This window comes from Marmota marmota, unplaced genomic scaffold (assembly GCF_001458135.2).
Source record: "Marmota marmota marmota unplaced genomic scaffold, marMar, whole genome shotgun sequence".
Classification (NCBI taxonomy): domain Eukaryota; kingdom Metazoa; phylum Chordata; class Mammalia; order Rodentia; family Sciuridae; genus Marmota; species Marmota marmota.
In genome coordinates this window covers 15,365,687-15,378,136 of record NW_025999900.1, presented here as the reverse complement: position 1 = coordinate 15,378,136, position 12,450 = coordinate 15,365,687, and the positions used below count along the sequence as shown (strand labels likewise).

At 36.4% G+C, this 12,450-nt stretch overlaps 1 protein-coding gene across 2 annotated transcripts in view; it reads left to right on the top strand.

Moving 5' to 3' along the window:
• Positions 1-163: 163 nt before the first annotated feature.
• The window catches only part of Fancm (FA complementation group M), a 59,987-nt gene continuing 47,700 nt past the window's right edge, over positions 164-12,450 (top strand). The window contains exons 1-5 of one of the 2 annotated variants that reach the window (XM_015491150.2): positions 164-866; positions 1,489-1,661; positions 3,441-3,518; positions 7,073-7,231; positions 10,643-10,774. In XM_015491150.2, coding sequence (XP_015346636.1) covers positions 365-866; positions 1,489-1,661; positions 3,441-3,518; positions 7,073-7,231; positions 10,643-10,774 — 1,044 coding nt within the window. In that variant the 5' untranslated portion in view covers positions 164-364. The remainder of the gene's footprint in view (positions 867-1,488; positions 1,662-3,440; positions 3,519-7,072; positions 7,232-10,642; positions 10,775-12,450) is intronic. The other variant, XM_048798625.1, reaches the window with a different exon arrangement.

Genomic DNA, 12,450 nt, shown 5'->3' with positions numbered 1-12,450 from the left:
CTCAAGGTCATTTATTTTAATCATTGTAAACGGTATCACGTTCGCAATGACGCGCAGACACCTAATCGAGGGAAACGGAACTCAAATTCAGAGTCTGCTAAAACTGTGAAGGGGACTAAATTTAGAGCAACTCCTTAGCAATGCGCATGCGTCTCCAGGAGGTCATGGAGTATTTCCGGGAAGCAAGCCAATCGTATTCACAACGCAAACTCAGCGGCGGCGTTTTCAACTGGATGCCTGGCTGTGGTTCCGCCCTCTGGTTCCTTAGCTTTGTGTGCAGGAAACTGATGGGGCTCGGAACTGAGCGGGTAAAACCGCTGTGGATCTCGGTTCCTGAACGAAGCTTTTGGTGGACGTGGGCCTCATGAGTGGACGGCAAAGAACGCTTTTCCAGACGTGGGGCTCAAGCGTTTCCCGATCGGTTGGGACTCCTAGTTGCAGCTCCGGAACTGAACGGCCTCAGGCCTGCTCAGAGGCGCGTTTATCTGCAGCGGCTGCGTCTCAGTCGGAGTCGGACGATGATGTGTTACTAGTCGCGGTGTACGAGGCTGAGCGGCAGCTAAGTCTAGAGAATGGCGGGTTCTGCACCTCAGCGGGTGCCCTGTGGATCTACCCCACTAATTACCCTGTGCGGGACTACCAGCTGCGCATTTCCAGGACCGCTCTGTTCTGCAACACTCTGGTGTGTCTTCCTACCGGGCTGGGAAAGACCTTTATTGCCGCCGTGGTCATGTACAATTTCTACCGCTGGTTTCCTTCCGGCAAGGTTGTTTTTATGGCCCCCACGAAACCCTTGGTGACACAGCAGATCGAGGCTTGCTACCAGGTGATGGGTATCCCGCAGTCCCACATGGCAGAAATGACAGGTATTTGAGAAAGAATGGGTTGATTTGAAAATAAGAGCTTTATTTCTAGGGATGAACATACGTTGTGGTGGAAATAGAGCTAAAGAAATTCCTGATGCATGTGGAATACTTACTAGATCCAAATATTCTCATCTTACATTCTTTCGGAATGTGGTAGGTCCAGCACTGATGAACAGGATTGTTTATTAAACCTTCAGAGAATCCCTGGGGTTTGTCAGTATTTAGAAGCATTCGTGTATTATATCCCTTGGGCATTCTTACTAAGAATGATTTCCCAATTGAAGAATTTGCTTTGCTTCTAACATTATGCCATTTTGCAGGAATTATAAGGACAGTCTATTTAAATGATGCTCTTTGACATTTGGGGCAAATCAGAGATTTAACAAGTAGCATTCCAATGAGTTGTCACATTGTTCTCCACTTAAGCACATTCCTAAAGCATGATTACATTTTGAAGATAGGCTAGACTGTTTTTGTTTTAAAAATATCAGTCTGGGGCTGGGGATATAGCTCAGTTCGTAGAGTGCTTGCCTAGCATGCACGAGTCCCTGGGTTCAATCTCTAGCACCACAAAAAAAAAACCGTCTGGAGTTTAAAATATAGACTTTCACTTTATTTACAGGTTCCACTCAAGCTTTCACCAGGAAGGAAATATGGTGCAGTAAGAGAGTCCTTTTTCTTACACCTCAGATCATGGTAAATGACCTTACTAGAGGAGCTTGCCCTGCTTCTGATATAAAGTGTCTAGTTGTTGATGAAGCTCATAAGGCTCTTGGAAACTATGCTTATTGTCAGGTAATAATTTTGTAAAATAATATTTAGTAGTATACCCATATTGTTAAGGAGTATTTGGGGGGATAGTTATTAGTAGTGGAACTTACTGATGGTACTCTAAAAGCCTTAGATTTATTTATGATCTCAACAAATGGTGATTGTAAATAATTTTCCTTCTCCACTCAAATAAATACCTCTACTCTCATTTTTTTTTTTAAACATTAACAAGTCCACTAGCGTGAGATGTGGATTTTGAGAGCCTGGTTATGGTTGGGGTAGTGATTTAAAGTAGGAGATGGGTGATAAATTACATGCATGTATGATTATGTCAAAATGAGCCCAACTTTTAGGCACAACTGTAACGCACTAGTTAAAATAGATAAAACATAAAGTAGAATCTGTACGGTGTTTGGAAACTAAGATAATCCAAAGATTGGTAGTAGATTTGTGGGGCCATTCTTTGGCAACTGGATAGGATAATACTTAACATTATTTTTCTAAGGATTAAAAAACATAATGTATGCAGAATGCCTAACAGTGCCTTCCACTTGAATACTATAGGGATGTAAAGTATAAAGGTGGAAATGGTGGAATATGGTTGTAAAAGTTATTCATCTCTTTCACTAAATGGAATTAACCTTCTATTTACCTCTTTTATTGAGGAAACTTTGCCTCTTCTGTTCTGCTTAAGGACCGCATTGTGAAGGCATTTGATAGTTTGAAAGCCCGTCTTTCTTATATTTGATCTTTTAAAATATATCCAGGAAATGGATATGTCTTTTCAATTATGTATTGAGATTTCCACTTTATAGGGATATTTTAAAAAATTGTTATAACTATATGGGATTCATTTTGTAAGTTATATTTAACTTATTTTCAAAAAATTTCTAGGCATTAGTTGTTTTTTTCAAACTGCCAGCTTTATGATTTTATTGCATACAATCCAACACGGATTTGAATTTGTTAATAACCAAATAGTCCTGAGTTTATGCTACGCAAAGATTCCAGAGTTAATTTGCAATAGGCACAACAGCTCCATGAAGCATGTAGCTTCCTATGTTAAGAAAACACAGCACCATTTCCTCTTTTCCAAGATGGCTTAAGAATCCCTCTTGAAAAGAAGCAATGTATTTGGCCTGTTTTTCATGTGTAACAATTTTGGAAAGTCTGTTGGTACATGTGGCATATAACAATAAAACTATTTCATTCTGAACTGCCAGAATTGGTTTGTAATCTGAAAGAACATTTTGAATTCTGGCTATCATACAAAAAGGATTTTTAAAAGACTAATCCAACAAGTGATCTGTTTAGATCATCTTTCTTGTTGCATTTTTTATCCTTCAGTGATATCTGAGGACATCACTTATCACTTCTGGCACCAAGGATATTTGTGTTCCAACAGTTTTTTGGGGGGGGTGGGGGGGTCATGCTGGTGATTGAACCTAGGGCCTTACATATGCTAAACAAGTGCTTTGCTACTAAACTAAATCCCCAGACCTTCTTAATTAGAATATTTCTACTTAGGTCTCTGTTGAGTATAAAGTTATTTCTTCATATGTAATCTGGGTTATGCTAAAAATTTCATAAATAATATTACTGAGTCTTAATCAGGATTCAGAATGAGTCTCATTAAACCTAAATCATTTGCTTTTCAGATAATAGACAAGTGGTAATTCCACTCTGAACTATCACTGCCATTGGAATAATGATAATAGACTAGAAAGAACAACTTTATTTAGCAGAACTACTATTATTTTTGCATTGAACTAATGAAATTAAAGAATTTTTTTTTTTTTTTAGGTTGTAAGAGAACTGGTCAAGTACACAAATCACTTTAGAATCTTGGCTCTTAGTGCCACACCAGGTAGTGATATGAAGGTAAGTAAAATGTTTTTCCATTTATTAACATTTAAGAAAATAAGAATTTCTGTATGGGGCCAGATCATTTTTCCATTCTAATATTTATATAGTCTGACTTTAGTGTCTCCTCTAACAGGCCTAACTTTTCTTCTATGTTTGTAGGCATTTCTTTAAACAGGTATTTATTTATTTATCTGTTTATTTATTTATTTTTTGAGATGGGGTCTGGCTGTGTTGCTCAAGCTGGGCAACAATCTTCCTGCTTTATCCTCTAGATCAACTGGTACTACTGGTATGTGCTACTGTACCCACCAGATTAGTACTTTTCTAAATTAAGTGTGCATAAGAATCACCTAAAGCTATTTGTTAAAAATACTGAATTTTTCAATAGTAGCATTTATTTGTTTTGGGTTTTTTTTTTTTTTGGTTCCGGGGACTGAACCCAGGGGCATTTAACCACTGAGCCACATCCCCATCCCTTTTTTTACATTTTATTAGAGGCAAGGTCTTGCTGAGTTGCTCAGGGCCTCACTAAATTGCTGAGGCTGGCTTTGAACTTTCGATCCTCCTACCTCAGCTTCCTGAGTTGCTGGGATTACAGGTGTGTGCCATTGCATCTGGCTTAATAGTGTATTTAAAAAAATTGTTAATGTTTTTAGTTCTTTTTAATTAAAGCATAACTTTGCAATGACTTCAGACGTTCAAAAAATTTGCCAAAATTGTAGTTTTTATAACTCCCTTAACTAGCCTCCCCTAATGTTAGCATTTATATAAGTATAGTACAGTTATCAAATAAAATTAACATTAATATGTTAGTAATTAATCTGCCAGTCTTATTCAAATTTTGGCAGTTTTTACAACCATTTCTTTTTCTGCTCCAGGATACAGTCTAGGATCTCACATTACAGTGGATTGTCATGTCTCCTTACTCCTTTCCAATCTTTTATAATTCTTTAGTCTTTTCTTGTCTTCCATGATCTCCATGCTGTTGAATAGTAGGTACTAGTTATTTTGTAGAATATTATTCAATTTGGGTTTGTCTGATATTTCTCATGATGGAATAAGGTTTTACATTTTTGTGAGAATATTCTAGAAGTGATGTTGTACTTTCTCAGTGTATAAGGGAACACATAATATTGATTTGCTTTATTAGTGATGCTACTAATCCTGACTTGGGTAAGATGATGTTTTTGGGTTTCTCAATTGTAAAATTAATTTTCCCCTTTGTGATTAATAAATATCTTGTGGGGGAGATATTTCGAGACTATGTAAATATCCTGTTTTACATCTACCTAAGGTTTTCACTGCTAAAGATTACTTCTGTGGTGTTTGCTTAATCATTGGTTCTTTTTTCCATGTCTTTTACATTCTTACTTTGAATTCTATAATGAAGAGTTGTATTTTTTCTCCTCCATTTATAATTATTTTAGTTCTTTATTTATATCCACATAGACTAATGGATATTTATTTCTTCTATGTACTACAATCCAACACTATTTAAAAAAAAATTTTTTTTTTGAGGGGCTGGGGATGTGGCTGAAGCGGTAGCGTGCTCGCCTGACATGCGTGCGGCCCAGGTTCGATCCTCAGCACCACATACAAAGATGTTGTGTCTGCCGAAAACTAAAAAATAAATATTAAAAAAATTCTCTCTCTCTCTCTCAAAAAAAAATATTGTAGTTGTAGATGAACAGAAACTATGTTACTTGTTTATTTTTATGTGCTGCTGAGGATTGAACCCAGTGCCTCATATATGCTAGGCAAGCACTCTGTGCTGAGCTATAGGCCCAGCCCCTACAATTCTACACTATTAATAGCAGTTTTGTTTTTCAGATTGTTTCAGCTTTGGCTATTGGGAGCTTCTTCAAGATGGCTCCTGTGTCTTTTAGACATGCTCCTTTCCCACTAGTTAAAGTGCATCCTAACTTTCTGGCATCACGCAATATTTTATTTTAGTATTTTTCCTATCTCAGCCATGGAATCAACCATTTCTCTTGGGAGCTCTTGTTTCCTTTATTTGGAGAATGATAAAATTGCAGATTTTTCTTTGGTAGTGGGGTTGAACTAGGCCTTTGTACTTGTTAAGCACACTTTTTACTCTGAGCCATATCTCAGCCCCTAAGATGCAGAATTTTGAGCCGTATTCTATATTATCTTGGTTGTAGTACTTCTAAATGGTCTTCTGTTGTACCCCTGCCATGCTGAAAGACTTTTCCTGTCCGTAGCCTTGATAATGTTTTTAGAAATTTCTTTTACCCCTTGTTTAAACATGCTTAATTGTTTTTCAGTCAGATACTAAATCTCTGCTTAAATTTCATTCCTTTAAGAAAGATCCACTTTAAGCTATCAAAAATCAGCTTTCCCTATCTTGTTATTTTTTCTTAGACATTTTTCATAGCCTGTCATTCTTTTGCCCATTTTTTTTGTTTGTCTATTCCACTAAAATGTCAGCTACATGAATGTAGTGGTTATGACTATTCTATTTTTAGTTCTATTACTAATTTAGTGGCTGGCCTGTGGGATTACTTGAACATTGGTCGAATGAATGATTTATTGAAAATATTGAAATTTAATTTTATGAAATAGTAATAAATGCACTCTAGATTTTGAATGTATATAGATCCTCAGTAGCTGTAGTGTACTATTTTAGGCAGTATGGTAGGTGTTGTGAATACAAAGGTGACTTGAAATATGATTCTTGTCCTAGGGTGGTTTTTACTTAAACTAAGCCCCTGAGGAATTCTAGTGTTTAAAAAAAAAAGTACCTAATTTCTAGACACTTTCAGGATCCCTTTTCTTTTGTTTGTTTCTTTCTTTATGACTTTTAAATCACATTTTCAGTGTTATAGTCTTCTGATGTTGTAGTTGCTTATACCTAAACGTTATATCTTTTTTGCTCCAGTTCCCTGGTTTAATAATTGAGTTCCATTATATGCTTTAGATGAATGAATTTTAGCCCAGAAATACATTCACAGCACTTACATTAATTTAAATGAAAAATTTCTACTAATTTATTAAAAGTTGATATAGTATATATCTTCCGTCTCAACAAGTCCATTTATAAACTATTCCTAAGATACATTGGTTTCCTTTAATAGTTCTCTCTGCTTTTCCCATAAAAATATCAGTAGAAGAAAAGTATTATGCCAGGTAATGAGGAAACCTGTGTTCTAATTCTGGCTCTGAAATTGACTGTGTTTTATAAGCTTTTGGGGATTCAGTTTGCCAATCTACAACTTTGGTTTTGTCTAAAACTTTTTTTTTTTTTTTTCCATTTGGAAAGTGCCAAAATACATTTGAGGAACTTGTTGGACATTTACTAATATTCTTATTTCTTGGATGCTTGGCTTAAAAGGTTGTGGGGGGAAAAGATGTTCAAAAGTATTTTCCCTTATTGTGCTACTTGTGATATACTTGGTTAATAGGCTTGTCTTTTTTCTTTTCTCTTTGAAATTTAATGATATGAATTTCTAGTGCTTCTTTCAACATTTTATTGCTATTTTATTAGTAAGTTAAACCCCCCAAATTTAATGTGATATAATTTATAATCATACTTGATTGATTTTACATAGGCAGTGCAACAGGTTATTACCAACCTACTAATTGGTCAAATAGAGCTTCGTTCTGAAGATTCTCCAGATATTTTGCCATACTCTCATGCAAGGCGAGTAGAAAAGCTTGTTGTTCCCCTTGGTGAAAAACTTGTAGCCATTCAAAAGACATATATCCAGGTAAGCCGTTTTTAATCACAATTCGGGTTTTTGTTTTGTTTTGTTTTTGGGTTTTTTTGGGTGCCATGGATTGAGCTCAGAGGCATTCAACCACTGAGCCACATTTCCAGCCCTATTTTGTATTTTATTTAGAGACAGGGACTTACTGAGTTGCTTAGTGCCTGGCTTTTGCTGAGTCTGTCTTTGAACTCAGGATCCTCCTGCCTCAGCCTCCCAAGCCATTGGGATTACAGGCATGCGTCACTGTGCCCGGCTACAATTTGGGTTTTGATGGATGAACTGGTATTATAATTATTTTAGAATTTGGTTGTGAGATATACAGTATCTCATTGTATATAATTAACATGTGAGAAATTGTTTGGAAATTTTTTTTGGAATGAGCACCATGTTTTATATGTGCTAACCAAGTATTATGTTAAAGGGAAACATAAGAGACCATTTCTAAAGCTAATTATAGCTTTTTTTTTTCTCTTTTCTTTTTTTCTTGTTGTACTGAGGATTGAACTTGGGACCTCACACATGCTAGGCAAGTGCTATACCACTGAACTACAATCTCAGCCTCCAGGTTTTTTTTTTTTTTAAATATTTATTTATTTTTTTAGTTGTACACAATACCTTTATTTTGTTTATTTATTTTTATGTGGTGCTGAGAATCGAACCCAGGGCCTCACATGTGCTAGGCGAGCGCTCTACCGCTGAACTAAAACTCCAGCCCCAGGTTTATTTTTTTAAGTAAATATTTTAACTTTAGTATGGAACACAGACATATCTAAAGAGCAGTCTACACAAAACTTGAGTTGTTGAGTGAATTTTCACAAAGTGAACATACCCATAACATACACCCAGAATCAGCCAGAAGTTTCCTTGTAATGAGATATATTTTTAATATTTTTCTTCCTGATCCTTTGTATAACAGTTCTCAAGTGAAAATGATTTTGCCCATTTGGTGACATGGCAATGTCTTGACATGGATTGGGTTGTTTTGGGTTGTTATAACTGGAAGCCACTAAACATCCTGTAATGGACAGGATAACCACCTTACAATGAAGAAACTTCTGGCCCAAGTATCAATATTGTAGCTGTTGAAAAACTGCTTAGACAGTTGTTACTTTAAATAGGAGAAATCTGAGGTAAGGCATTGTTTTTCTGTAGTTTATAATTAGTCTCGTAGTAGGAGAACAACATGTTTTCACATCTACATAGGCAAAGATTAAAGGTGGCTGCAATTTATTTGCCACTTCTTGCCCTGAGAGGAGATAAAATTTCCCTTCTCTTAAATCTAGGCTGGCCCTGTGACTGACCTATATAGAATGGGATGACCAAGTTAGCCATAACCAATCTCAAGTTAGTCATTTTGAGAGGAAAGCAGGAGCAAGTCGTTAGGTAAAATCAAGAATCCAAATATATGGCTTCAGTCAAATTACTTCTTGTTGCCAGTTGTCTGAGACACCAGACATCAAGGAATTGAGACAAGCGTTCCCTATTATGCTGTCTCTAGGTTTTTTTTTTTGTTGTTGTTGTTTGTTTGTTTGTTTTGTTATCAGGGGTTAAACCCCATGAAGGTTAATCACTAAGCCACATCCCCATTCCTTTTTTTTTTTTTTTTTGAAGTTGTAGATGGACAGAATGCCTTTATTTTATTTATTTTTATTTTTTAATATTTATTTTTTAGTTGCAGTTGGACACAATACCTTTATTTTATTTATATATTTTTATGTGGTGCCAAGGATCGAACTCAGGGCCTCAAACATGCTAGGCAGGTGCTCTACCGCTGAGCCACAACCCCAGCCCATTATTTATTTTTATGTGGTGCTGAGGATTGAACCCAGTGCCTCACGCCAAGTAGGCCAGAGCTCTGCCACTAAGCTACAGTCTCAGCCCCCCCAGTCCTTTTTATTTTTTGAGACAGGATCTTACTAAGTTGTTTAGGGCCTTGCTGAGTTACTGAGCTGGCCTTGAACTTGTGATCCTCTATCTCAGCCTCCAGAATCACTGGGATTACAGGTGTGTACCACCTGCCTGGCTAGAGTACTTGTTTAGGCAGTGTAATTAGAAATGCTGGAAGGGAAGAAGAGAAATCTACTTATATAACTATTTTATGAAATAAAAATTAGGCAAAATTTAAACAATTACATATCGCTGTAGTAGGTCTTCATTTGAAAATCTCTTTTTTTCTTCAGTGTGCCGTAAGCTTATTCCTGTCTCAGGACTCTTGATCTGCTATTTCTTTTCTGGAATGCTCTATCTTGAAAACTCACAAGGTGGACATACCTCATTATTCACATGGCAACTCAAATATTTTGTATTCAAAGATTCTGGAGCATTATTATGTTTTAGAGTCTTAAGAGTCTTTATCATTATCAATATTACCTACTTTAATTTTTCAGTTTTTTTTCCCTCTCTAGTATTGGGGATTCAACTTACAGCTTTGAGTATGTCAGGCAAGCACTCGACCACTGAACTATATCTCCAGACCTGTCTCTGTTTACTTCTTCTTCTTTTTTTTTTTTTAATTTATTTTTTAGTTTTAGGTGGACACAATATCTTTTTTTTTTTTTTTTTAATGTGGTGCTGAGGATCGAACCCAGTGCCTTATGCATGCCAGAGGAGCATGCTACCTCTTGAGCCACATCCAGAGTCCTCTGTTTACTTCTTTATTTTTGCATCCTTCCACCCTTTACTTCTTTATTCTTTGCTTCTTTCCACTGAAATGTAAACTACATGGGAACAGCAACTTTTTTTCTTTTATATAGGGGGTTTAACGCAGGGGTGCTTTACCACAGAGCTACATCGACAGTCCTTTTAGTTTTAATTTTGTGACAGGGTCTCACTAACTTGCTGAGGTTGACCTTGAATTTATGATCCTCCTGCCTTAAGCTGAATCACTAGGATTATAGGATTTGCCTGGCAGCAAATTAAGCACAATTTACAACAATGCTTTTTATGTAATAAATGCTTAATAAATATTTTTGAAAGAGTAAATCAATTAGTGAAACTAAATATACTCAAGACATTTCAGTTTATTTAGTAGGCTACAAATATTTTCTGAAAAGCTATGTAGTATACTTTGTTGTGGGCACTGATGATGCAACAGTGAAGAAATCCAAGGCCCTCTTTTCATGGTACTTAGAGTGTGTGTAGGTTGACAAGGAGATGAGTAAATAAATAAATATGTTCTTAAAATGTAGCTGACAAAGTAATTCCTTATGTTGACTTGTGGATATTATCTGGGGTTGCATGTCAAGTACTTCTAAATTTTGTTATCTTTGCTGGGTTTACTTAAAAATTCATTTAATGACAAACTTTATTAAACTTTATAATTCCTATTTTAATATATGGTGAAATGATTGTATTTGAAAAAGGACTTTAAAATAAGCTTAAACTAATTTTATTATTATTTTTAATTTATAGATTTTGGAAGCATTTGCCAGTTCTTTGATTCAGAAGAATGTTTTGATGAAAAGGGATATTCCCAATCTAACAAAATACCAGATAATTCTGGCAAGAGATCAATTTAGGAAAAATCCATCTCCAAATATTGTAGTAAGTATTTTAAAATAAATTTTGATGACTGATTTAATTTTTGCTCAGAGCCAGGATAAAATGTAAATGATGAGTTTTAAGCATAGAAGGACTTAGATATGATTTATATAGTTTATAAAAGTCTAACAAGAATACAATTTAATTATTTGAATTAAAATAAATTTATCTTTTAACTTTTAATAAAAAATTGATCTTTAAGTCCATTTCTATTTTGTAAAGTCATATATCCTTGAGGTGGTATATGCTAACTAAACTTGAGACCCAGAGCATTTAGTCTTAACTCTTTTTTTTTTTTTTTTGGTGGTGCTGGGGATTAAATCCAGGGCCTTGTGCCTGCGAGGCAAACATTGTACCAACTGAGCTATATCCCCAGCCCTAGTCTTATTCTTTTATTTATTTATTTATTTGTTTAGTTGTAGATGGATAGCATGCCTTTATTTTATTTGTTTATTTTTATGTGGTGCTAAGAATTGAACCCAGTGCCTCACATGTGCTGGGCAAGCACTCTGCCACTGAGCTATAGCCCCAGTCCCAGTCTTACTCTTAATACTAGTGTTGTAGGGACAAATGAGGCAAGGCACCGAAGATAGCTGGAAACAGTTTTATTTGGCTTCAGCCAGGTTCAGAGGGCACAGCTTTTGCTGTAATCAATCTCCTGAACCCCGAGTTCAGGGAGTTTCAGAGTTTTATACCCAGCATGTAAGGGGAGGGGCTCAGAAGTTCAAAGTCTGCAGAAGTTCACATAAAAGCAGCTTTATCTTTCACTGTTCTGGGCAAGTTAACTCTTCAAGGACAGCACCTGAGAAGGGGAGAGCTTCTTCTCCCTTTCTATTTTTCCCCTGCCAGCTGTTACCATGGAGCCCATTTGTAACTTATCTTAAAAATGTAGACATCTCTGTGAAGCCCAGCTCAAAGCCAGAGGCCTTGTTTGCACATTTCTTCAAAGTACTATACTGGATACATTTGTGAAAAACTAGTAAGGGGGTGTCCAGCACCTGGAGTGCTGGTATCTTCTCAGCCAGTGGCCAAGTAAAACAGGGCGACACGAAAATAGGAAGTCTATCTACATTGGACTCTTTCTCAGAGACTCTTTTGCTGACAGTCCTAAAATCAGCCATGGTGGAGAAAGAGGGTGCCATTTCACTAGCAGTTGGAGAAAATATCAAAGCAAGTTTCTTTTTCCTAATCTTCATAGGAAAAAAAGTAGATGAATAGAAAAATATCCATCAAGCTAGGTTCATAGTCAGAGAGGCTCACCGGCCTAAGAAGGCAATGAGTCATTCTTGAACTGGGAGGTAATTCATGTGCAAAAGAACAGAACCAATTAAAAGAAGGCAGTGATGTGTACCTGTAATCTCAGCAACTTGGGACACTGAGGCAGGAGGATCATAAATTTGAGGCAGGCCTGGGCAACTTCTTAACAAGACCCTCAGCAAACTAGTGAGATCCTGTTTCAAAGTTAAAATTAAAAAGTTCTCCTGGGGGGCTGGGGATGTGGCTCCAGCGGTAGCGCGCTCGCCTGGTATGCGTGCGGCCCGGGTTCGATCCTCAGCACCACATACAAACAAAGATGTTGTGTCAGCCGAGAACTAAAAAATAAATATTAAAAAAAATTCTCTCTCTCTCTCTCTCTCCCCCCCCGCCACTCTTTCTTTAAAAAAAAAAAAAAAAAAAAA